The sequence below is a fragment of the Petaurus breviceps genome, unplaced genomic scaffold (assembly GCF_028583685.1).
Source record: "Petaurus breviceps papuanus isolate PSGF00001 unplaced genomic scaffold, PetGlider_PUasm1.0 91041, whole genome shotgun sequence".
In the NCBI taxonomy this organism is placed as follows: domain Eukaryota; kingdom Metazoa; phylum Chordata; class Mammalia; order Diprotodontia; family Petauridae; genus Petaurus; species Petaurus breviceps.
The window spans coordinates 22,346,289-22,373,140 of NW_027187400.1; the positions used below are offsets into that span (position 1 = coordinate 22,346,289).

At 47.7% G+C, this 26,852-nt stretch overlaps 1 protein-coding gene across 1 annotated transcript in view; it reads right to left on the bottom strand.

Annotated features, from left to right (window-relative positions):
- PLOD1 (procollagen-lysine,2-oxoglutarate 5-dioxygenase 1) overlaps positions 1 to 25,644 on the bottom strand; it is a 47,990-nt gene extending 22,346 nt beyond the window's left edge. The window contains exons 1-11 of the mRNA XM_069079113.1: positions 25,354 to 25,644; positions 17,764 to 17,855; positions 13,125 to 13,261; positions 10,027 to 10,190; positions 8,970 to 9,082; positions 8,695 to 8,758; positions 6,451 to 6,548; positions 4,848 to 4,949; positions 3,397 to 3,528; positions 2,577 to 2,698; positions 1,210 to 1,314 (exon numbers count right to left, since the gene is read on the bottom strand). Coding sequence (XP_068935214.1) covers positions 1,210 to 1,314; positions 2,577 to 2,698; positions 3,397 to 3,528; positions 4,848 to 4,949; positions 6,451 to 6,548; positions 8,695 to 8,758; positions 8,970 to 9,082; positions 10,027 to 10,190; positions 13,125 to 13,261; positions 17,764 to 17,855; positions 25,354 to 25,438 — 1,214 coding nt within the window. The 5' untranslated portion in view covers positions 25,439 to 25,644. The remainder of the gene's footprint in view (positions 1 to 1,209; positions 1,315 to 2,576; positions 2,699 to 3,396; positions 3,529 to 4,847; positions 4,950 to 6,450; positions 6,549 to 8,694; positions 8,759 to 8,969; positions 9,083 to 10,026; positions 10,191 to 13,124; positions 13,262 to 17,763; positions 17,856 to 25,353) is intronic.
- Between the last annotated feature and the right edge of the window lie 1,208 nt (positions 25,645 to 26,852).

Consider the following 26,852-nt stretch of genomic DNA (forward strand, 5'->3'; position numbering starts at 1 on the left):
CCCACTGAGGGGTCTCTAAGCACCATAACACCAAAATGCTTAGGGCAAGCAATAATTAGGCCAGGAAGCAGCAATGTTTATGTCACGGGCTGAGCTCTGAATGGGTAGTAAAGTCAAGATGAGCCATGGAGTGTCGACGGTCAATACAGACCTTTGGCAGATGGGTCTCTTCTACAATACAATGCTGGTAATGACCTTATGCTTACATTCATTTATCTGGCAGCATGGTATTATTTATAGGAGGGGGAAGCCCCCTACAGTGAACGTTAGTATTTTATATTGCTGTGTGACATGAGATGAGATCCCTCCAGAGCTGCTCAATCTCACAGTCCTCCAGACAATTTTTTCCTCCAAGGCCTAGGGTCTGTATTTCACCCAGGGCTGGGGCTACTCATAGGCCTGACTCCACTTCTATTGCCATGAGAGCCTTAACCTACTCCATTTTTTTTTTGCTCTTTGGAGGGCAATTGGGGTTAAGTGACTTGCCCAAGGTCACACGGCTAGTTTTTTGTGTTAAGTGTCTGAGACCGGATTTGAACTCAGGTCCTCCTGACTTTAGGGACGGTGCTCTATTAACTGTGCCACCTAGCCGCCCCTAACCTGCTCCATTTCTCTTTAGGTGATCTGTTGGCCTTCCCCCCCTTCCCTGTTCCTAGGGGATTCACCATAACAATGCTGAATGGAGTGTGGACACCTGATTCATTTAGTCTAGACTCCTCTCAGCCTCTGAGTTGATTTCTAATCTATAAAGCCCAGCTCCAATGCCACCTTCTCCAGAAAGCTTCCCTGATATTCCCAGTTGTGAGTTATCTCCCTCCAAAGATTACTTTATACAATGGCTGTCACAAAGTAGGTACTTAAATGTTTACCAGCAGATCAATTAAATACCTACCAGGCTAGGTGATTGGGCTGCAAAGGCATAAATGAAACAAGAAGCCTGCATTCCAATGGGGGAAATGACATGTACAGAAATTACAATAGAAAGGCTAGAGATGGGATTTCATCAGTAGCGAGAATTTCTGAGTGAGGAAACCAGATGGGTTAGGGCCTTGGGAGACAGGGGAGACCCAGAGGAAGGCGCCTGGGGAGCAGAGGGAGAACCACGTCCCAGAGGATGCAGTGCCACTCAGATAGCTCTGCTCTCTCTCCCCCTGCTCCTGTGTGGGGCACAGGCCCAGGGAGGGCTGGGGGCAGGAAGCTGGCTCTTACTTGTTCTGCTCAATCAGAAGCCGGAGGGTATCTGGGTTGGTCAAGGCCACCTCGGCATCCATGCTCAAGTAATAGGTACAGCCTCGATCCTGGCGACACAGGTCCCTATGGGGAGAGAGACGGCAAGAGTCAGGGAGGGGAAGAACTAGAAGAAAAAGACCAAGATCCCCTCCCTTCCAACCCTCACCAGAGAGGCCACAACTTGGCACCGAGTCATTGTCCTTGGCGTCCTAGTATCCCCCTCCCCAACCTGCTCCCAGCCCTGCTCATCCAACCAGCCCTACAGGCCAGGAGGCATTGCTGTGGGTGCCTTCCTGATAGCACAGTTTTTTTTCTTTCCTTTCTTCTATCACTTCTACTTCCATCTTTTCTGTCTCCTTTTCTCTACCTTCTTCCTTACACTCACTGGCCATGCCACTTACTAGCTGTCTGACCTGGAGCAAATCACAAACTCTCTGGGCCTCAGTTTCCTCATCTGTAAAAAGAGGGGATTAGACTGCACGGCTTCTCAGTTGCCTTCTGACTTTAATCCTTTTTTTCCCCTTACATCTCTTCCTTCTTCTTCTTCTCTACTCTCTTTCTGAATGTTTTTCTCTTCCTTTCGTCAGGAATATAAACTTGCTTCCCTGCCATAGCTATGATGATTATTTGACTGACTACTTTTGCTAGATAGTTATTTCTAGTGTTATTATCTTTAAAGATTTCTGATATTATTTCTGTGACCTGTTCTTTCATCCGGACATTTGTCAACAAGTCACATTTCAGCTCCCACATAGACCTATATCTTTTGATACCACATTCATTGTTTAATCGGGTCAGGGAGAACTGGGTTCAAATCCCACTTCAGACACTTGCTCTCTGGGTGAGTCCCTGTCTCTGGCTAGGCCTCAGTTTCCCCAACTGAAAAACGAGAGGGTTCCCTTGATGTCCTCTGAGGTGCCTTCTACCTCTAAATGTGCCATCCTGTGATACCATGAATGCTGACTGCATGCAGATGCATGAATGTAGTGAGGAACATGTCTCCCTTTCTGAGGTGGCCCACGTAATCTCTTCATTGCACCAAATTTACCAACCACATTGTACTCTTCCTCCCTGCTTGGCCTTCCCAGGTGCCCGCTGAGCTCAGCAGGGCCACCAACTCCTAATGAATTTATGGCATCCATTTTACGCATTCACCTGTGAGGGAACAGGTCAGGGATTATTATGCCCATCTTCTAGATGGGGAGCCTGAAGCCCGGGGGAAAAGTGACTTGACTAAAGGCACACGAGTAGTAAGTAGCAAAGCAAGGGTTTGAACCCAGGTCCTTTGACTCCAGATAGGTGCTTTCCCCAGCTGCCCTTCTCCACTTGCTTGCCCCCAGACTCACGCGCCCATGTTCCTGGCATCGGCATTCTTCATCCTCTGGTCCGGGCCCACAAGCTTGACTGTATGGTACTCGCTGCCATGGTCTTCTATGAACTGTTCTACCTGATCTTCATGGTGTTCCTCCTGGGAGGGGAGAGGCAGGGGCTGGAGATGGGGGTGGGGTTCAATCTCCCCCTCCCCTAAGGCAAATGGGAAAGAATTCTGATTTGTGTCAGGAGGCTGGAAGGTGGAAGACTGTGACAGATGAAAAGGGAAGAGACCCAGCAGGCACCCAGTGAGCCCAGCCCTGGCATCTGGGCAGGAAGCCTGAGGCAGAGCTTCCAGTCTGACTCAGAAAATAGCATGACCTCAGCGTCCTCTCCACTCCAGACAGGCCCGGCCTCTCATCATCTCGTTCACAGGCACACCAGCGGGACTTCTGGATGGCCTGCTGCTCTGGCTACCTGTGTTACTGCTGCATGCCCCTGGCATGAATGATCGAGCTCTGGCTAGGCCTGAATCAAAACAGGTAGCATTTATGCAGCGTTCAAAGGTTTGCAAAGTGCTTTATGCAGTATCTCATTTAATCCTCACAATAGCCCTGCGAGGTTGGTGCTATTATGGTCCCCATTTTACAGATGAAGAGACTGAGACTGAAAGAGAGGGTCAGTGACTTTGCTAGAGCCTAAAGCAGGATTTGAACTCAGGTCTTCCTGATTCCAAAGCCAGCCACCTAGGTGCATTTATAAATCCTTTGCTATTTGATCATGCCAGACCAGCTAGGAACCCAACCTATGGCATGTGATGCCTGGAGGTGCTCCCTGAAAGAACCCACTACTCACATGATTATGTATGAAGAGTCGAAGCTGTTTCCGGGGGTACCGAAGGTTCAGGAGCCGCTTGAAGAACAGGGAGAGGAACGGAGTAGGCTGTTCTATGAAAATTCCGATGAGGACCGAGGGCAGAGCCTCATCCTGGAGGAGGAGAGGGGGGTGAGGGCCCCAGGATGAGGGAGGGCTGGGAATCTCCCTCCCCTCATTCTCAGCTTCCTCTGAGCCGTGCAGGGAGAGGGAGACCATCACACAGTGGGGGTGGGGGCACCTAGCTCTAGGTCAAAGGCCAGATGAGGGAGGGGCAGGGCTGGAACCAGAACCCAGGAGCCTTAGCTCCCAGGGAAGCTAGGGCTATGACTGTACCTAGGGAGGGGGTGAACTGATTCCCTGGGACCACCTGATGGACCTCTGGTCTGTTCACAAAAGGCAACATCAAGAGAGCTGGGAGCTGCCTTTGAACTAAACCAAAGTCAAATGTCTTTATTTTACAGTTGGGGAAACTGAGACCTGGGGAAGTGACGGATCTTCAGTACTAGATCTGGAAGGGGCTTTAGAGGTCATCTAGTCAAACTCTCATTTTCCAGAGGAGGAAACTGAGGCTCAGGGAGGTTAGATGACTTAGGATCATAGATCAAACACTGAACATCTCGTGCAATCCCCTCATTTTACAAAGGGGGAAAGTGACTTGCTCAGTGCCAGAGACTAGGGCTTGGAAGGGGCCCCTGTGGCCATAGAGTCCAACCCAGACCTGTCCAAGAATGCCCTCTCCAATGCCTCTAGAAAGTGATCATCAGAGAGTCCACCTCCACCTCCTGCGGCAGCTCTGTGACCACTTGGGGGGGGGGGGGAGGCGCTGCACAGCTCTAAGGGTCAGCGAGCTCTTTAGACTGAGCCAAAATCTGCCTTTCTAAAATCTCCAGTCATACTGGCAGGAAGTAAGAGGCTTCTGGCCAAGCAGTGGAAAAATCCCTGATTCTGGAGTCAGAGGCCCCATGAGACCTCGGCCAAGTCATTTCTTTATAGAGGTGGGCCTCAGTTTCCCCATAGAATGAGAGGGTTGGACTAATTGGCTTCTGAGTTCCTTTCCAGTTCTAGACTGTGTATCCTTGCGCTTCCCTGGGCCTTGGTTTCTCTGTCTGTAAAACAAGGGTGGGATGAACTAGTCGGCCTGGGGTTCCCTTCAGCTTGATCTCTAAGAGCCTCTGTACAAGCCAGAACCTTGCTCTCGTCATGTCCAGCTTTACAATATCCTGGTGACTGGTGTCTCTTTAGAGATTCTCTTCTCTGTCTGATGATGTCTAAAGACTGGCTGATCTACAGCTTGCCCTAAGCACCAACGATACCTGCTTACTCCCTATGGCTTCAGGCACCAGATCTGCTTGCTGGCTCTGAAGCCCCATCCTAACCCAGAGGAAGCCCCCAGCCTCAGTCTCCCCCTCTCACTGGTGCCTAGGCCTTACCCCAATGCCTTTCAGGCTCCGCAGGCCCTCGTCACACACAGTGCAGCCTGTCTCAAATGTCCAAAATCGAGGGATGTAGTTCCCCAGGTAATTCAGCTGGAGCTACGAAACAGAGGAAGGGGACTCAGGTGGGGAGGGAAAAGCCTTTTCATCCCCCTCCCCCAGCCCTCTCTCCCCTCACCCCCACCTTCACAAAGCCTTCACAAATAAATACATGCCTGGGCAGCCAATACAGTAGCTAGTTTTGCTCAATTACTTTTTTTTCCCTCTTTCTTTTTTATTCTTTGTTACAAGGGATGATTCATTGTGTCTGGGAAAGGGGAGGGATATATTAAAAAGTGAAAAAAAAAACCCAGAAATGTGTGTGTGTGTGTGTGTGTGTGTGTGTGTGTGTGTAACCAAGCACCTACTCTGTGGCGGGCACTGTGCTAAAAGCTTTATAAATACTATCTCATTTGTTCCTCATAGCAACATAAATAACATACTATTATGATCCTCATTTTACAGTTGAGGAAACTGAGGCAGATAGTGGTTAAGTGATTTGCCCACAGTCACACAGCTAGGAAGATTGGATTTGAACTTGGGTCTTCCTGTCTCCAGACCCAGCACATTTATCCACCGGACCACCTAGTTGCCCTCAATAAAAAAGGACATCAATGAAAATGAAATAATTTTATTTAAAAAAATCCATATCTAGGAGTCATATAGCTCTAGTACTGTGTGACTGAGTTACTTTCCTTCTGTCCCTATCCCTCACAATAATGTTATTTGTAGGGTCTCTGGCAAAATCTGACCCCATAAATGAAGATACCCTAAGTGGGCATGGGCCGAACCACAGCTGGGAGTCTCTGTTCTGGAAATGCACCATCTCTGCTGGGTGAGTCTGCACACAGCTCTCAGAAGGGTTCCAGTCTACCAGTCAGTTAGGTTTGCCTTTCCCCAGATTCTCCCTGTACTCCCAAACTGCTGTAAGCCACTTTATCCTAGGATGCCTTTGTTTGATGGAGGTAGAGGATGGCTGGCTGGCTGGCTGAGCACTTACTATGTGCAAAGAACTCTGGTAAGGCTGAAGCAGAAAAACAATTTGGCCCCTGCCCTCCAGGAGCTCACATTCTAATTTAGATGGAGGCCACACATATAGAATGTCTCAGCTGCGAGTCAGTGGATGAAAGAGTACAATTAAGAAGCATTTCTTAAGCTCTTACGATATGCTAAGTACTGCATATTGGAATCGCGCCGTGCAGGCTGTCCCTGCTGCTGGAGAAATAGCCCAGAGCCTGGGCTCAGCTGCTCTGTGTCTGGGAGGTCCTTTATGTGCAGATCAGACATCACTTACCCACCCTCAGCAAGGTTCATTTTCCCAACCAAGGCTAAGATGGGGACAACAGATATGGAAGGCGAAAGGTAAAAGGGCCAGACAGACAAGCCAGAGTCAGCACGGCAATGCAGTTCCACGCACAGCGGGGTGGATGGCAGAGACAGTCCCAAGGTACGTGGGAGGGCAGAACCATGGTCTGGCCCAGGCCCAGCTATCTGGGAACTGAAGAGAGGCTCAGACAGCCACCTCCTCCTCCTCCTCCATGAGAGCCAGGGGACATCCTACCTTGGTGGGCCCATTGCCGTGAATCAGGACAGGCAGGGTATCATATTCCAGGTTCCTCGCTCGGACTTGAGCTGTCTCAAACTTGAGTACCACCTCATCTAGAAATCAGAGCCCAGGTTATTACCTGCTCATGGCCCTGGGGAGAGCCCTGGGGGTGTCTAGATCTTCTCAGGAAGTCAGAGTGGAAGCCTCCAGAGGGCAGGAATTGTATACTACCTCAGCCTACTGAGTGGCATCTAGGGGTAGGAAACCCATGGCCTCGAGGTCACAGGTGGCCCTCTAGGTCCTCGAGTATAGCCCTGACTGAATCTAACTTGTGAGAAGTTTGGATTCAAAGGGCTGTACTTAAGGACCTAGAAGGCCACCTGTGGTCTTGAGGCTGTGGGTTCCTCACCTGTAGTATGAGTGAATATGAGTCAGTATACTTGGGTCCTAGTTCATGTCCTGACAGTCATTGTGCGGCCCTGGGCAAAGCATGTTCTGAGCTTCAATTTCATATAAAATCTATAAAATGAGAGTAATATTACCCTCACTGCCACCTCAAAGGGCTGGTTTGGAGATTCAGGGAGCCAGAGTATGTAACCATGCTTTAAAAACATGCTCTATGCATGCAAAGAATTCTAACCTGTACCCCAGGATCTCTCTCAATAATAATTAAAACCTACATTTATATAGCACTTTCATGGTGACAAAGCATTTTCCTCTCAACAACAAATACTACTAAGCACCCCATTTTGTGCTAGAAAGAGAGCCTGACATAAGTTGGGAGCCCTGGGTTCAAATCCTGCCTCTGACACTTAGTAACCACGTGATCATGGGTCAGACACTTGACCTGTCTGAGCCTCAGTCTGCTAATTTATAAATTGGGGCTGATAACACTATTGCTCCCTGTGTCACTAGGCTGTTGTGAGGAGAGGCCCTTGTAAACCTCAAGGGTTTACAGGAGCTGAAGTTACTATTATCTCTGTTTTAGGACTGGGATAGGAAATGGACCTGTGATGTAACCAGTATGAAGCCAGCCAGGTATAACCCAGCCAGTCAAGCTGCCGATCTCCCTTTGTGGAGATAAGGATGAGGATGGTGGTGAGTCCTAGCATTTCTATGAATAGTACATGTAGAGGCAGCCTTAGAGGCAGGAAGAACTGGGTTCCAGACCTGCTGGCTGTGTGACCCTGGGCAGACCACTTAACCACTCAGTGCACTAGACACCTCCAAGACTATGAGCGACAGAGAAAACACCCATCTGCCTTGGTGGAGGGCGTTTCTTTCCCTGGGAGATCCAGGTTCTTAGCATTTATGTAATGTTTTCAAGTTTGAAAAACACTTTGCATAAACAGGAAACTGAGCATCAGAGATGGGAAGTGACTTGACCAAGGTCACATCCATTAAGTTCATTAAGGCTTGCAAATTTTGCACGTGTGTATGTGCATACATATACGTGTGTATATAAAATCTCATTGGATCCTCACAAAAACCCTTTTATATTGCCGGTTTTTTGAGGCATAGAGCAGTCACATGACCTGCCAAGGGTCACACAGTTAATAAAACACTAGAACTGGAACTCAAACCTGGGTCTTTTCCTTCTAAGTATAGATTTAGAAGTATAAACACACTTTAAAAAAATTTTTTTTAATTTATTTATTTACTTTTCTTTTACAACATTCCATTCCACAGTCCCTTGAGTTGTTCTCTCTTTTTAATAAGGACAATACTATTAATGATACTAATAATTATTATAATAGCTGGCATGTATTTTTTTTTTGCTTTTTTTGGAGGGCAACTGGGGTAAAGTGACTTGTCCAAAGTCACATGACTAGTGTCATTAAGTGTCTGAGGTCAAATTTGAACTCAGGTCCTCCTGACTCCTGGGCCGGTGCTCTGTTCACTGCACCACCTAGCTGCTCCTAGCTGGCATGTATATAGTGCTTTAAGGTTACAAAATGATCTATATCCATAATCTCATCAAATCCTTACAACCTCCTGGAGAGGTACGTGCTATTATCCCATTTTACAGAAGGGGAAACTCAGGCTCCGAGAGGTTAAGCGATTTGCTGACTCACCTAGCTACTCAGTATCTAAGCCAAGATTTGGCCTCAGGTCTTCTTGCTGTGGGTCCAGCTCTTTCCCCCAGCTGAGAAGACTTCTAGGGGCCCAGGGACACTGTGCGTGGCCCTGATGTATAATTTCCCTCCCTCCCTCCTGGGACCCCACATGATCACCCTCCTCACTGCTGCCACCACTCACCTAAGGCTCCATCCAGGTTCTGGAAGATTCGGCAGCGATGGTCCAGGGTGATGTTGATTTTCTCCTTCAGAAGAAGCAAAACTAAACTAGTCAGAAGCCCAGCCCTCCCTTCTCCCAGACCCAGTGCCTCCACCCTCCCCACAGAGGAAGTAACTGGTACAGGGTTGCTCAGATTGGCAGTTCTGGAATAGGATCCAGGAGTCCAGGGTGCTGGCCCAAGGCTGCCTCCCACCTGGGAATCCAGGTCCACAGCTCCTTCCTCAAAGTTCTCTTACCCTCTGCTCCGGATCTAAGAAGATCTTGGTATAAAAGAGCTGGTCACTGTCACTGTCCTGGCCTTGCCAGCTGGTCACCATCTTGCTCAAGTTTGGGGCATAGCCAATGAAGCCTGGGAGGGCGACAAGGGGGAAAGGGTGTGTATGGAGATCCAAACTCTTTTCTCCCTGATCAGCTTTCCTTATCTAGAAGTGGCACAACTCCACTAGCATTCCTTCTTTCTAAATTTCCCAAAGAGTCCACTTGGTTCAGGAAACCCTCAGAGAGCCCCAGAGTTGGCAGCAACTTCAGGGGCTACTGAGTTCAATCAGTCCAATCTATAGCATCCCACCAAGTGTCCTGCAGTTTCTGCTTGATGCCCTCCAGTGAGGGAGAGCCCACCACCTCTTGGGGGCAGCCTACACCCTTTTGGGAAAACTCAATATTAGGTGGTGTTTCTTGACATCCTTATATCTACCCCTTCACAACTTCCATCCTCTGGGGCCAAGCAGGACAAGTGTGATCCCCTTTCTATGGATCAGACTTAATACTCAAGACACCAATTGTGTCTACACTAAACCTTTTCTTCCCCAATCTGAATATTCCTAGTTCTTTCAATGGATCTCCATGGGACAAGGACTCAAGGCCCTTCCCTGTTCCAGCAGCTCTCCTGCAGACACTCAAACTTATCAATGTCCTTAAAATGAGATCTGCTTGGAGTAGAGTATGGTGAGCCTATTATCTCTCTAGTCCTGGGCATTCTGAGCTCTCTTAAAGTGCTCTAAAATGACCTTAAACATAATCTGAATGGGGGCCATCTCATAAGACCCTAGATCCAGACCTAGAAGGGGTCTTAGAGAATACCAACTTCTCATTTTACAGATGAGGAAACTGAGGCCTGGAGAAAGCCTAGGGTCATAGTGAGTAACAGAGACAGGATTCAAACTCAGGGCTTCCTGATTCCCAATCCAGGGCTCTGTCCATTGTACCACAATTCCATGAGTTGTTAGGGCATGGCCCAGTTTGTGGTCACCACCAGCCCTTCCTCTCTGCTCAGCAGACTCCATCGTCCCTTACCTCCAGAACCTAGGAACCTCTTCCCATCATGGACCTGGGGATACTTGATCTCCAGCCTCCGGTCAGGATAGATAAGCTCTTCAGCTGAGAAGACTACCCGGCTCTTGGACTGTCGGAACTTCTTCAAGAGCTCTTTGGGGCCGGAAGCGAACACCACGTCATAGCTGTTGGGGGAAGGAAGGAGACAACAAAGATATGAGCTGACTGCCTGCCCTCCTGAGGAGGAAACTGAGGCCCAGAGAGGCACAGTGACCTAGAGGATCATTAGACCATAGGTTTAGAGCTGAAAGGGATCTCAGAAGCCATCTAGTCCTTATTTAATGTCTCTTGGTCTCAGTTTTCTGATCTGTGAAATGGGGATTACAATAGTGCCTCCTTCCAAGGGTAACTGGGAAAATCAAATTAGAGAACATTTATAAAGTGCCTTAGAAATCTTAAAGGGCTTATGTAAGTCCTAGCTATTATTATTACAGATTGGGAAACTGAGACCCAGAAAGGTTAAAGTGCTTTATAGGATTATAGGACAGCTCTAGGGTTGGGTGGGACTTAAGAGACCTCATTTTACAGATGAGGCAACTAAGGCCGAACAATTTGTCCAAGGTCATACAGTGACAAGAGATGGGAACTGTACCCAGGCTATTTCCACTGTACTGGACATGGACTTAGTTCTCCCTTTAGTGAGTAGGAGCTGCACCAAGGCATTCACCCTCTCACTGATGATGGCCCCTCTCCCAGCCGACATCTCTGTGAGGTCTGACCAGTCAGTACTATACCATTAGTAACAGTGATAATGATAATGGCAAACATCTGGTGCCTTCAGGTTTCCAGAGAGCTTTCCACTTCCTATCTTGTTAAGCTTCACAACACCCCTGTGAGGTAACTACTATAGTTATCATTATCTCCATTTTACAGATGAGGAAACTGAGGCTTAGAACTGCCCACTCAGCACAGTAACATAGAAGAAGGGATTCTAACCCAGGCTCACCTGAATTCAAATCCAACGCTCTATGTACAATGCCACCCTGCTCCTTTCTATGGAACTCAAGTTTTCCTTTACATGGAGCTAACTAGCCCATGAGGAAATTGACCAGACGACTTCCCAATTCATTATAGCTAAGTCGAACAAGTGGTCATCCGGCCTTTGCTAGCAGACTGCCACTAAGCAATAGTAGCCCACCCCCTTCTGAGGCAGCCCAGTGCACTTACAAACAGCTAGAATAGTTAGTGAGGTTTTCCCAGTAAGATGCCTAAATTTGCCCTTCTACAGCCTCCAGTCACTGTCCCTGGTCCTGACTCCTAGGGACAAATAGAACAAGTGTAGAGAGGGAATAGGTAGGTAGGTAGAGAGAGAGACAGAGAGAGACAGAGAGAGAGAGAGAGAGAGAGAGAGACAGAGAGAGAGAGAGAGAGAGAGAGAGAGAGAGAGAGAGAGAGAGAGAGAGAGAGAGAGAGAGAGAGAGAGAGAGAGAGAGAGATGGCAGCTAGTGGAGAAAGGAAGACATGAGTTCAAATCTAGCCTCAGATACTTCTTAGCTATGTGACCCTGGGTAAGTCACTTCACCCTGTTTGCCTCAGTTTCCCCCTCTGTAAAATGAACTGGAGAAGCAAATGGCAAATCACTCCAGTATCTTTGCCAAGAAGACCCCAAATGGGGGCACAGAGTCAAACATGGCTGAACAAGCAGCATGTTAAGAACTATGCTAAGTGATTTACAAATATCTCATTTAATCCTCACAATGACTTTGGGCAGTAGGTACCATTATTACCCCCATTTCATAGCTAAAGAAAGTGAGGCAAACAGCAGTTAAGTGACCCACCCAGGATCACACAGCTATGGAGAATCTGAGCCTAAATTTGAACTCAGGTCTTCCTGACTGCAAGCCCAGCATTCTACCCACTGTGTCACCTAGCTACTGAGTAATCTTTCCAGGTAGCAATTCTTCAAATATTTGAAGACAGTTGTCATGTTCCCCCTCCCAGGTCTTCTCATTTCCCATTCCTCTGGTCAGTTCTCATGGCGTGACCTTGAGGACCTTCATGCCATGATAGATTTTACTATCTATGATGACCTGGCAACCATCTCAGCTGGGCATAAGATGCAGATGACCTTGGCCAACCTGTGTCATGGGAGTCTCTTGGGCAGCCCTAAAAGTCCTGGGCAATAAAGGCCACACTTAATCATAATAGCTGATAGCTACATAGTGCTTACTATGGGCCAGGCACTGTGCTATGTGCTTTACAATTATGAACTCATTTGAACCTCACAGGAAGTAGGTGCTATTATTATCTTCATTTTATGAATGAAGAAACTGAGGCAAGTAGAAGTTAAGTGATTTGCCCGGGGGCACACAGCTAGTGAATGTCTGAGGTCAAATTTGAACTCAGATCTCCTTGATTCCACTCTATTCACTGTGCCCTAATGCAGATCTGCTTAGATAAGGTCTTGCCTAGGTTGCCTTCTTTCTGATATCCCTTAACTCAAAACCAGCCTATGGGGGGGTCCCCCCCCCAAATCTCCTTCCCAAGGTCTTCCTTAGAAAAAGCAAATTTGTGATTCAGAAAACAGAAACAGAAAAACACTAGACACAATGACTACAACCATGGGAATAGAAAGAGTCAAAACCAAGCCAACAAAGGGACCCGAACCCCAAATAATTATTGACCTTCGATAAAAGCTAAGAAAATGCACCACCCTCCCTTTTTCTGCAGAGGTGGGGATCTACAGGGGTGGGATATTTGGAATATTTGTGATGTGTTGGTTGGTTCTACAGAACTGACCTTCCTTCCTTCCTTCCTTCCTTCCTTCCTTTTTTCCTTCCTTTCTCTTTCTTTCTTCCTTTGTCTCTCTCTCTATCTTCCTTCCTTTATTCTTTGTTATAAGGAATGCTCAAGGGTGAGAGAAGGGGAAAGGCTACTTCTGGAAATGGAGGTGATAGAAAAATGAAAGATAACAATGAAAATAAAAATAAAATTCTGCAAAGTCAGCTCAGCCCTCCCTCGGCACCACTGGAAGTGCTGTTGAGCATTCACTTTCCCCTAGGGAAGGCTGAGTCCTTCAACCTTTGCATGACAGACCAAACCACCTGGAGCCATCTCACCTGTCTGTGAAGAGGATGACCTGGTCCTCCTTATCTGCATACTTCTCCAAAGCAGTCTTCAGGAGCCGGACTTTCTGCCCACCTCCTAAGGTCATCTCCTTCTCCCCGCTTTGCCAGTCCTCCCCAAGGCCAAGTACCTGGCAAAGGAAGGTGCCTTTAGCATAGATTTGGAGATAAAAACAAATTAAAAAAAACAACAAGAAAGGAAGTTTCCTGGCCCAGACTCCCATCTGACCCCTGTATTTCTAGGGGTCCTTTTTTAGGTCCTGGACCAAGCAGTCCTGAGAAAGCCTATGGGCCTCCTCCCCAGAACTGGGTTTTTCAATCCATAAAATGAAATTAAGAGAATGACAGAGTAAATGTTATATTAGAATTATTGAAATATTTAAAAAATAAGTTCACAGGTGCAGAACCCCTGATCTAGCCCCTGATCAGAGCTAGAGAGAGAAGCCAGAAGTGCAGAGATGATTGATGATGCGGTGGGAAGACCAGGAGACTTGGGTTAGAACCCGGCTCTCTGCCATGTACTATTGGGGGAGGGGAAAGGCAGTGCAGAAGGAGACTCTGGTCACTTGATGTCTCTAGGTCTGTTTTCTGCTCCATAAAACGAGGAAGTTGAAGCAGATGATTTCCAATACCTTTAAAACTTAAGCTCTTTGCTAAAAGGGATTTGAATTCAGAGATGGGGCAGTCCCAGTTTTTCTCAGAAGGAATGGAGACAACTCAGCAAGAACCAACATTCCTGGGGCATGTAAACACAACTTGGATTTTTTTAGCCCTTTATTAATGAACCAAGTGCTTTTGTCTCAGTAAAATTCCGTGAGGCAGGCAGGGCAAGTAATAAATATATCATAATTGCTCAATCTAATGGCCTTTTCTCAGTCTCTCTCTCTCTCCCTCCCTCCCTCTTCCTCCCTCCTTCCCTCTCTCTCTTTCTCTCCCTCCCCCTCTTTCTTCTCTCCTCCTCTCCTAGATAGTCTCTCTTCTCCAGAATTTCTGGACATTGCTTTCTCTTAGTTCTTCATCACACTGCTCCTTCTCAGTCTCCTTTCTGAGACTGCCAACCATTTTACTACCACTAACTGTGAGTATTCCCCTCCCCAACTCCTCCACCCCAAGGCTCTGTCTTTGTCCCTCTTCTCTTTTCTCTCTATACCTTGAAGTTATCAGGTAACCTCTATGGGTCTCTTGCGTTCAATTATTATCTCTATGCTGAGACAATAATGTCTCTCTCCTGAGCTCTAGGCCCATATCACCAACTGCCTTTTGGACATTTGAAACTAGATATCCCGTAGGAAACTCAGCATGTCCAAAGAAGAATCATTATCTTTTCACCCACACCCCCTTTTCCTCACTAACTTATCTCTATTGAGAGCTCATGTCAGTCACCTGTTTGTGACTCTGGTGGTAGCTTCAGCTTCTTTCTCTTACTCGCCCCACAAAGCCAATCAGTTGTCAAATCTTGTTTTTATCTAAAATCTCTCAAATCTGTCTGCTTCTCTTTACTTAAACATCCAACCAGGAACATCCAGGCCTTCATCATCTTATTCCAGGACTATCACAATAATCTTCTGTTCTCTTCTCAATTCTCTCCTCACTTTAATTCAACCTCTGCTCAACTGGCAAAGTAATCTTCTCAAAGCACAGGTCTGAATGACCATGTCACTCTCACGCTCAATAAACTTCGCTGGTTCCCTAGTTCTTCTAGGATTAAATTTAAAGTCCTTTGGCTTATAAACAAAACCTGATGCCTTCCTTTCTTTCTAGTCTTCCCTTCCTCCAGGTATTCTACAATCTAGCCATACTTTTCCTCCCACATGATGTTCCTGTCTCTGGGTGTTTGCTCTGGATGTCCCCCATGTCTGGAATGCTGACCCTCCTTAGCCTGGCCCTTAGAATCCCCAGTATCCTTCAAATCTCATTTTTAGTGCTATTTTTTTTTTAACAGAAGCTGTTCAGTCCCTCCGGTGGCTAATGCTTTTCTCTCTCAGGTCACCTTTGAGATACTTTGAATGTATTTTGTATATATGTGCATATTGGTGTCCGCCAACAGAACATAAGTTTTCTGAGGGCAAGGACTGTTTTAGTTTTTTCTCTGTATCACCAGCCCTTAGCACAGCTGCCTGGCATATAGTAGGTGCTTAATTGATGCTTCCCCTCCTCCCCCCATCCCTACTTTACAGATAGAGAAAGTGAAGCTCAGGGAGTTTAACCTACTTCAGTTCAGTTCAATTCAATTCAATTCAATATCAAGGGCCTACCCAACAACAGTAGGCTAAGAATTAGGGATACAAAGAAAAAACTCAAACAGCCTTGGCCCTCAGGGAGCTTCCATTCGGCCAGAAAGAAGCACCAGGCAGAGCTATAACACAAAAGATACAAAGTAAATACAATGACATTTCAGGAAGTACAAAATAACTGGGGAGGGGTGGGACCTGAGATTAGGGTTAGCCCCTCCCCCCACAAGTCTGTTTTTTTCCATAAGGCACTTTCTCCTTATTGATAAACTTTCCCTTTCATATTTACCAATTGGTCTGCACAGTTGTTTCCCCCCAATAGACCTTTCTTAGCTCCCTGAGGCATCGGGGACTGTCCTTTCACTTTGGTCTTTGAACCTCAGGGCCCAGTAGGTGCCTACACATAGAAGGTTCTTAATAAATGCCTGTAGGACTGAACTAAATTAGTCAACAAGCATTTATTAAGTGCCTACTATGTACCATGCACTGGGGATACAAGAAGGAAGAATTGAATGATCGCCACTGACAAAGGAATAGCATTTTAATAGGGGAGACAACATGAGGATGGATAGACAGACAGATGACAGATGAATAGATACACATATACACACATACAGTACAAATGTAAAGTGAATAAACTGTTGTTCTTCCTTAGTTTTCTAAGAGAGCTAATGACATCATTGGGTGACGTCCTGACCCATGGGTACATTGGGTTTAAATGAGGCAGAGCTGCACAAAGTCGCTGGCCTCACTTTCTCTTTCAGAATCAGCAAAGTCCAGTGGCCAGACAAAGTCAGAATGACTGGTGATGGCCTGGGACGCAGTGGATTCCCTTGGCATCTTTGATATCTGACCAAGTGATGAGCCCTCCACATCACCTGCTGCAGCCACCATCATGGCCACTGGAACAAACTATTCTCATCCACCTTTTCCACCAAGGAAGTCTTCAGTGCTTGCGGTGGACATCCCCCTAAGTCACTGATGGGTTCAAAACCCTTCAGCTACCCTCAGCCTGGTTTAGACCAGCCAGTTCTCTTGGTTGTGGCCACTGCCCTTGCTACAGCTTCTAGGAGCCATAGGTAGGGGTTGGGTGAATCAGGTTGCCACCAAAGCTGACTGATTAGGGGCTGACTGATTAGGGGAGGCTAGCCCTCACACCAGAGGTGCTAGACCTTCCAGAACATTTTATTCCAAGAAAAGTGAATGCTTATCACTTGTTACAAAGGAAATAAAGTGCTCATTAAGATAGCCATTCATAGTAGACTAAAGGCAATTAACAGCTTCTTAGGTGTTAGCCAATCGGCATTTGTTGAACACCCACTAAGTGCTTTATCAGATTTAAAAAAGGGAAGTTTCTAGAACTATTTCAGTCCCCCTTTTGTAATCCTAAAATGATTAGGGAGGAAACCTAGAACGAGACAGCCTGCTGAGACCTAAAATAGCAAAAAACGGCAAATGCAGGACAACATGGAGTTAGTCCAGTATTTTTAGCTCTCCAAACACCTCTTTCAATAGTGGACAGGTCTTTATTTGTCCTCCAAGGATTTTATGAAAATAACATTTGTTGGCAGTGAAATCTAAATATACAAATCCAATTCACTTGCAAGTCATGACATCACCTTCCTGTCGTCTTCAAGAACAAAGGCCAAACAACAGCCTCCTAGATTTAGCCTAGCTAAGTCTTTGAGCAAGATTTCCCACACTCTTTGATTTCTGGATGAAGAAGTAGAAAAGGAGAAAAACCATGGTCCTGATTCAATACAAGAAAGAAAAAATCATATCTCTTAGTAGAAATAAGCTATAGGCAGGATAAATTGGAGATATCATGGATAAAGCACTTTGCAAACCTGAGGAGTTTCTTCAGGGGCCAAGTGTCAGGACTCCTATTTCTTTATCATTCCCCCCACAGTACCCAGAACAGTGTTCTGCACACATAGAATGTGCAATACTCTTTCCTGGCTAACTAGACCATGGACATGTTTCTTCAGCTTTGCTCTGCAGGGGTGGATGAAGAGGGAAAGTAAATACTCCAGGGCCTGGTTCTCTACATTTGGGTGGACACTGGAGGGGCAGGGCAAGAGGGAAAAAGAGAGGAAGCTTTTGTGATTCAGAGAGAATGGAATGCTAATTATACAACTACCTCAGGTGCTAGGTATGACAGACAGGAGCAAAACCAAGGATTCCCACTTGGTCCTTCCCACCAGCAATGAATTCTGTTCTGGGGTTTGTCTGAATCAAGCTTGCCCTCCTTCCCCATCACATGCCACTGTCCAGACCCATTTTGATTGGACCAATTTTTGAGGGAGTGGTAGGTCTGAGCTCATCCCTCCTCTCAGTCCCCTCCAATTCCTGCCCACTCAACACTCCTTATATCTACCCAGCCTGTGTGGAAGACCTCTCACCTGGACTTTATAGTTGAAGAACTGGGCCGATCTCTTGAAGCGCCGAAATCCCTCTGTCTCCGTGGTGGCCACCGTGAGAACCAACAGGTTGTCTGGGAGATAGATGGGTGGGAATGGTGGGAAGGGGGGTGAGAAAGGATAGGTGGGGAGGGGAGAGAAGGGGAGAGAGGGAGGACCCAGAGATAAATACGCCCATATTACTTCGGGATACAAAAGCAAAATCACGCCATCCTTTCCCTTGTGGAAGTTATAGTCTAGCTGGAACAGAAATGGCGACTTACACAAAATCATCGCCATCATCCCCAAGCATTATAAAATGTTATGGTGTGCTAAGCATTTTACAAATATTGTCCCATTTGTGTCTCACAACAACCCTGGAGGTGGGTGCTACTATTACCCCCATTTTACAGTTGAAGAAACTGAAACAGGCAGAGGTTGAGACTTGCCCAGGGTCACAGAGCTAGTAAGTGTCTGGGACAGGATTTGAACTCTGGCTTCCTCTTAGATAGATAAAAGATGATAGGGGATAAAGCATTAGCAGATGACAGGATCAGGAAAGGCCTCCTACAGAAGGTAGAATTTAAGCAGAACCTTGAAAGAAACTAGAGATTGTTAGAGGCAGAAGTGAAAGAAGGAGTGTGTTCCAGGGAGGGGTCACAGCCTGTGCAAAGGCAAGGAGAGGGGAGACATAGTCCCATGCATGGATAAGGAACAACAAAGCCTGATCAGATCACAGTGTGTGCAAATGAGAGTCATGTGTGGTTAGGCTGGAAAGGTAGGCTGAGGCCAGGTTATAGAAGGCTTAAAAGCCAAAGAAAAGAATCTACGTTTGATCCGGGCGGTAAGAAGGAACCTGTGGAATGTCACATGGCCAGACCTGCATTTTAGAAATCACTCTAGCAGGTGAGTGGCTCTTGGAGGCAGGGAGGCCACTGCAGTCCTCTAGGTGAGTGATGATGAGGGCCTATGGTAGCTAGGTGGCGTCATAGTGCACACAATGCCAAGTCTGAAGTCAGGAAGATTCATCTTCATGAGTTCAAATCTGACCTTGGACACCTACTAGCTGTGTGACCCTGGGTAAGTCACTTAACTCTAGTTGCCTCAGTTTCCTCATCTGTAAAATGACCTGGAGATGGAAATGGCAAACCAATCCAATATTTCTGCCAAGAAAATCCCAAATGGGGTTGCAAAAAGTTGGACAAGACTGACAAATAACTGAATGATAAAAAATGCACAGGAAGATTAATAATAATAATTATATGCCATATGATTAAACAATATAATAATAGTAATAATAGCTGGTTTTGTGCATGTAGTACCTGAGTGCTTTATATCCAGCACCTCATTTGAGCCTCATAAGGCTCATGGCAGGTGCTGTTCTCATCCCTATTTTACAGATGAGAAAATTGAGGCTCAGGTGGGTTAAGTGACTTACCCAGGGTCACACAGCTAGAATCCAAGGCAGAATTTGAAGCCACCAACCGCATCCTACTCCTTTAGTCACTATACTGGTAAAAGGGACTGAAGGAGAAGTCCAGAGGCCGGGCCTGGGGTGTGCTCAGGGAGAAAGGGGAGCCAACAAGGCTGGCAGCTCCTCAGCAGATGGCTGCCGTCTGTTGGATCTGAAGAGGCTGGAGAATTAAGTTGACCCAGATGCTTCATGGGAAGAGGAAACTCTGGCTGAGCCTTTGGGGATCTGGGGGAGTAGTTGGTGGAGTGCCGGTAGGGGAGACAGCTTGGCAGACTGGCTGTCATTGTGCCGACAGGAACCTGAGGGTTAGGCAGGGAGACAGTCTGCTCCCCCTTGGGGGTCACTGGAGGGAAGGCATACTCTGGACAGAATGGGACAGATTGATTCTCCCCGCCTAAGGGAAACCAGCAAGCTGCTGCAGGCTTGGGGCCCCTCTGGCGAGACAGGGACCCTGGGGAGCACACAAAGCAGTATCAGGTTTCTGAGATGGAAAAGGGACACAGAGGGTGTTTGTGTCTGCACGCAGGAATCTGAGAGTCCAGAGCTGGGCCAGGAAGCCACAAAACTCCTCTCCTGAGTTCATGCTTCATTGGTTAAATGGAAAAAAAAATAAAATAAACAGCCCTTCTTCTTAATATAGGAAGAAAGAGCCCCTGACTCCCTGCCTCACCTCCCCTCCTCCACCCCCACCCTGCTTCGATGTCATTTGTCTGGGAAGTATTCTCATTGAACTGGTCAGTAAGAGGGTAGCATAGAAAAGACAGCTCTCCCTTTTTTTGGCCTTGACCTGGAAACCTTCACAGAGAGAGTGTTCTCATCTTCCCTTCTCCCACCTTGATTATTACGCTCCCCTTATTAGGAAGGTGGCTAGGTATCAAAACAGATAGAGACAGGAAGGGGTCAGGAAGACCGGAATTCATTTGGCCTCAGACATTTAATGGCTATGTGACCCTGGGCAAGTCACTTAACCTTTGTCTTCCTCAGTTACCTCATATGTAAAATGGGGACAATAGCACCTATCTCTTAGGGTTGTTGTGAGGATCCAAGGAGATAACATTTTACAGCTAAGGCACATTGCCTAGTACATAAAGAGCCTTTAGAGAGTATGTTAAATTTTACAAAGCACTACCCCAAACATTCAAGACCCCTATTTTCCCAAGGGCACAGACTTTCTAAATTTCAGGTTGCTACTGTAACCACTGTACTGCCCTTCCTCCTCCGTTCCTTGGTCCTGACCCAGATCAGCACTCCTAAATCGGAGTATCTTCTCTCCTTCCTCTTGGGCTGTTCTATCCCAGGAAGGTGAGGAATGTGCCTTCTGGGTCTGTGTGATGCATTTGCAATCGTGGAAGAGAATTCTGTCCCCAAAGCCAGCCTGGCCCTTCCAGCCATCTCACTACCTCCCATCCTTCAGAGACTTGGCCTGACCCTCAAGCTAGTCTGGCCAAATCCAACCTCTCTTCTCTCTCCCGGCTGGCTGTGGCAACCAATGCTCAGCATTTCACAGTGGGAGCCCCTATGCCCTACAGGGAAGGTACCACCTTGGCTGAAAGGTGACTGCAGGGAATCCCAGACCCTTCTCTAGGACCCATATATAGATGTTCACAACATTTAATAGTTAAATGCCTCACTCAGGTCAAGATGTCTAAAATTTGGCTGGCACTCATTCTAGACTTTATTTTGCTGTAGGAAATAACCCAGCACAAGCAGGGAAAATGCAGTATTTCAAATCAGAGGACCTGGGTTCTAATCCCAGCTTTGATCCTTACTGGTGTGTGACTTTGGGGAACTCACTTTCCTTCCTCTGGTCTATAAAAGGAAGGTTTTGGACAGGATCAGAGGTGTCAAACATTTGGCCAAAAAAGACTTCTTTCTAGTCTTAAATCTACAATGCCGACTATAATTAAATAAGTAACAATTCAGAACAAAGGCACAAGCCAGGTTCTTGGCCTTTGCTCTGGGTGGCCTCAGGACCCTCAATTGGGCCCTTCATCTGGCTCCATGCTGGGAACCTTAAAACAACTACACTATGCTAATATGCACTTAATGTCTACTGACTGACTGTCAAGGTACCCCATAGGGAATCTTGTGATGTAATGGGAAAAACAATAGACTGGGGGCAGGAGACATGGGTTTGAGTCTTGCCTGTTACTGGGGGACCCCAGCCAAGACACTTCCTTTCTCTGGGCCTCAGTTTCCCCATCTGTACAACGAGGGCAATAATATTGACAATAACTAGCTCACAGGGTGGATGTGAAAGGAGAACTACATTTGCTTAAGTCAGCTTTGTATGTCCTGTCTCTCCAGACTTCAGGCTGTGGGGGTGGGGATGGGGGTGGCTCCATGAGGGCAGGGCCCATGTCTCCTATATCAGAGGTGGGCCCATTACATTGCACATTCAGCCTCATGAAACTAATTTCCATCTGGATATGGCTGCACTGAAGGGCAACTGAGACAAAGCTGGCCTCAGTCCTGCTGGGGACTCCTGAATAGGAGGAAAGATCAGGAGATCTCTGGAATGAGAGAGAAACAGAATCCTGAAGTGACCCTTAAGGGAGTGGAACCAGAGGAAGAAAGCTGATTCCCAGATGAGCTCTGCAGACAGCAAGCCTACTTTTCCCATAGGCTATGGGCCCCAGGTGCCAGATAATCCAGCTTCTTTTACTGAAGGCAGACAAAGGACCTCTCTGAGTCCAGCTGTTCCCGCAAGTGGGCCTTGGCTTGGAAAGGCTTCAAGGTGGTAGAGACAGAGACCTGTATTTGAGTCCCAGATCCATCACCGACCAGCTGAGTGACCTGGGGCAAGATGCAAGATAAGCTGCCCTTCTAGGCTTCAGTTTGCCCATTTTTAAAATAGAGCTAATCATTTCAAAAGAAATGGTCTGGGTCTGTGATTTCATTAGCATTGTGGTATTCCCTGGATGGATGGATGAATGTTTAGGCTCCAATATGGGATTAGTCACTGAACTCCTCTGTGACTCAGTGTATGGGAGTGATGGTCAACGTTTGTCTCCTCCCTTTCCTTCCGCCCTGTCTCCCAAGGACAGTCTGAAGATGTTGGCAGGGGGGGTGTGGGATGTGGGGGGAGTTTAAAGGTAAGATGACCTAAGAAATATAAGGCACTATTCATTAGGCAACTCTAGGATTCAAATGGGTGAGAAATGGTGGTTCCATTGCTGGGTCTTTGATGAAAAGCTATGTGGGGCATGGCAGTCAGTCAAGAAGCAGCTGTTAAGTGAGCTAGACGCTGTACTAGGCACTGGGGGATATAAAGGAAGAAAGAAGCACCCTTGCCCTCCAGAAGCCTACTTTCTAATGGGGAGAACAACATGAGAATTACTAGGCACAGACAAGATAAATGCAGGGCAGATGGAAGACAAGCCGAGAAAGTCCTAACAATACAGGGATCAGGAAAGGCCTCCTGCAGAGGGGAGATCTGAACTGGATGAGAAGCCAGGGAAGCTAGCAATGCAAGTGGGTGGGCTGGGCATGGAGGTTAGAAGACCCCATCTACACAAACAATTCAAGCAGAGAATGCTAAGGCTGGGAGGGCCCTTAGAATATAGAATGTCAGAGCTGGGAGAGGTCTTAGAACAGAGAATGTCAGAGCAGGGAGGGCCCTTAGAACACAGAATGTCAGCGATGGAAGGGCCATTAGAACACAAACTGTCAGAGTTGGGAGGGCCCTTAGAACACAGAATAGGTCTGGGAGGGCCCCTAGTACACAGGATGTCAGAGCTGGAAGCAACCATCTAGTCCAGGAGAAAAGAGAAAATAACTTATTGAAGGTCACATAGCAAGCTATTTTCAACCTTGACTCCTGGGGAGAGGTGTGTATGTGTGAATGTGTGTGTGTGTGTGTGTGTGTGTGTGTGTGTGTGTGTGTGTGTAAATAAATTGCTGTCTGACTGACTGGGGGGTGGTGGTGAAGGTTCAGGACCGAGCTGTGGCTAGAGAGCTGGATTTGAAGTCAGAAAATGTGTTTAAGTCCTGAGCCCCTGTGTGACCCTGGGCAAGTCACTCAACCTCTTTGAGACTCAGTTTTCTTAAGTGTAAAATGAAGGGGCTGCTCCCGATGACCTAGAAGAGTCCCTTCGAGCTCCAAAGCTATGCCTTGTGTTGTGGAGATAGACTGGAGACAGTGGCCATTGTGGGCGAGAAGGTTAAGGAATTGGACGTCCAGGGTTGGGCTGGAAAAGACTGTGAGCCCTGTCCTGAGCTTAGCGGAAAGACAGAAAAGTGGGCTGCAGGTGTGCAGGTGACAGCAACATGCATCTGGTCAGGATAGAGAGAAATTAAAGGCAGAGAAGGGTGGGGAGCAAGGACAGAAGAGAGAATCTGGCTGTGGTGGTGGGGAGGAGAGAAAATGCCAGCTCTTCTTCCCGACGTTGTGCCAGGGGTGAGAGAAAAGCAGCAGTTGGCCCTTGGAGAGCAGGCCAAGAGATGTGGCTGGCCTCTTTGGAGAGAAACTGAGCTTGAGATGAGTATCTGAAAGTTGAAGGAATGGGAAAGCAAGAGATCTGGGCTCACTGATTTACAAAGGGAGAAACTGAAGCCTTGAGCAGCAAAATAATTCATCCCAAATCATACAATGACCCAGCTAGGATTGAGACTCAGGTCCTCCAATGGTAAATCTAGCCATCCGTACAGTGAACCACAATGGAGAATTACAGAAAGCAAAGTAGATGGAGAAGGTAGGTGAGCTCCCACCTGCTTCCTCCCAATTTACAGAGATCCTGGGCACTGAAAGGAGGAGGGAAAAGAAGGGTGCCAGCCTGGCAGCTCTTATTGGTGCCAATGGGGTGAGTGCAAACCCTGGATGTCCCATATTCTCCCCATCTACACTCCATTCCATCTCCCATCTCTATACCTTTGCAGGTTTCTCTCTCCCTCTCTTTGCTCTGTCCCCTTTCTCTCCTCCCTCCCTCTCTCCTCCCTTCCTATCCCCTTTCTCTTTCTCTTCTCTCCCTTCTCCCCTCTTTTTCTCTCCACTCTTTTCCCCTCCTTCACTCTCTTTTCTCCCCTTCCTATCCCCTCTCTCTCTCCCTCTTCTCTTCTCTCCCCTTCTCTTCTCCCCTCCCCCCCTTCTCCCCCTTCTCCCTCTCCTTCTCTCCCTCTGCACACCACTCCAACACTCCTCAGTTCACTTGACCCACACAGAATGTGCTAAATACAAGCCTGTTAATTGACTGGGTACTTGCTAGTTCTGGCCAAGGTTTGAAGAATGAGAACTCCAACCCCTAACTTCTTTTTTTTTTTTTTCCTTTTTTCCTTTTGCTTTTTGGAGGGGGGAAGGCAGGGCAATTGGGGTTGAGTGATTTGCCCAAGGTCATCCAGCTAGTAAGTGTTAAGTGTCTGAGGCCACATTTGAACTCAAAACCCCTAACTTCTTGAACGCCATTTGGACTGGCTGTAATGTTTCTCTTTCCCTTCTCAACCCCTAACTTGGTGGTAGTAATCTCAACCAGATACCAAGGAAGGCTCAAAGAGACAGAGGGAGGACCGCATGCTGGGACCTGCCGGAGCTGCTGGCCTTGGGCTATAGGTTTCTGGGCACTTTATAAAGTGTCTCAGCACGGTGGACGGAGGTAGCTCCGCCTCTCTCAGGATGTGGAGTGGAAATGGGGTGCAGGAGGCTCGGGATTCACAAAGGAGAATCCGGGGGCTCCAAGGGGCCTTCCAGAAACTGCCTAGCCTCTAAACCCCTCATTTCAGAATGAGGCGACTTGGGCCCTGGGAGGGGAAGTGACTTCCTGACCCAAGTTCACCCAGAAACTAAGGGTCCGAGCAGGGCCGAGAACGATCGGAGCAAGGTTGTTTCCACATGCTGTCACAGGGCTGGGCACCACCGGCCAACGCTTGCCATGCCTGGGCCTGTTGCCTAACGGGTGTGGGGACCAGAGTCCAGAGTTCCATCCCCTCAGGCCACCAGGTAGTAGCCCCCCTGGTCCTCCGCTCCCCGCCCCCCAATTCCGACCCAGTGTCCCAGCACGGACCTCAGGCTGGGAAGGCTGTGGTTGCCTGGGCCCCCCGGGGGCCAGGTCCCTACCTCCGGGCCCCACTGTCCCTCGATCTCCCCTCCCTACCCCCGCCACACATATACCCTCAGTCCTCCTTACCCTCTGGCTTCAGATCGCTCTTGGCTTCGGCCAGGATGAGCCAGCAGAGCGGGACCAGCAGCGGCCCCAGTAGCAGAGGCCGCATCTTGGCGGTCGGAGGGCTCCTAACCCAGGTAGGCAGGCAGCGGGGACTACTGTTTGGGGGCTCGCTCACCAGGGAGCCCGAATCGCTGGCTGCAGCGGACAAAGCTAGGAGGGACAGCGGCAGAGAAGGCTGGAAACTTCGGGAGCCTCGGCCTGCCACGCAAGGGAACCGCCCGCTCCGCCCCGCCCAGCTCCGCCCCAAACGAGCCCGGGGAGGGACTGGGGGCGTGGAGAGGGAACTGGGGTACTGCAAGAGGGGCCCGGTTAGCCAAAGAGCTTCAATCACCCCCTCCCTTTACCCTTTCCTACTCAGCTGACAGCACTTTCGAAGGTCCAATGATTGAGAGCTGGAAGGCGATCATTCTAGCCAAACCCTTCCATTTTACAGATGAGGAAACTGAGACTCTAGAGAAGGTGAAATGATTTGCCCAAGGTCATACAGCTGCTAAGAGCCAAACTTTCTTCCTCTGACTCTAAATCGTGTTATTTTTCCTTGAAGTCAGCTGTGTGCAGTTCTCCCATGTAAGGCATTTCCCTAGTTTTGAGTGTTCTAGGGATCTGACCCCATTCCTCATCCCCACTCGACCCTTATCTCTGGTATAGGAATAAAATCGACACTACCCTTCAGGAAAAAGAAGGGTCAATTCATTGTCCTAGGGTGACACTCGTTATTCTTTGGACTTCTTGAGCCAGAACGTCCTTCCCTGGTCTTCCCAATTTTTTGTTTGTGTTAGCAAAGTGCCGGGCTCATAATTACCAACTTAACTAATGACTTTTCATTCATTCTGCACAGAATAGTCGCTTGTGTTTGTTCTTCATTCTCAAAGAGGACCATGACATCAATATGGAGTTATCATGACTTGCAAGTGAATTGGATTTAAGTGAGGGAGCGCTATGGAAAGACACCAGCCTCACTCTTTCGTCCAAAACCATCTGGGTCCAGTGGCAATATAAAAATCAGGATGGCTGCAGATGGCCCCAATGCAGAGAGGCCTTGGCCTTTTCTGAGCTCTAAGCTTTCCCAGGTCTGGGTTTGTGTGAGGCAACGCCCATTTAGTGACTAAGACTAGGTAAAAAAATAGGAGGCAAAGAATGGCCTTTTACCTAGTCAAAAAATAAATAAAATCAATCTGGGAGGGGAAGACCCTCAGGGTTTCTGGCCAAAACAGAAACTGTTGTTATTTACACTCACTTTGAGTCAACTGGGGCCAAGCAATGACCAAGGGAGCCTTGGGCTGGGACCCGTTGTTGGCCAATCGACAAGAGCCAGAGTGATTCGGGTTTAAGGCATGGTCCATGAAAAAGAAATTTAGCCCATAAATCCCAAGACATCTTGCTAGGTTTTAAGGGTCAAAATTTGTATTTCTTTGGGCAGAGCACCCGCAGGTAAGGGTATGATTTCCCTATGTGGACAG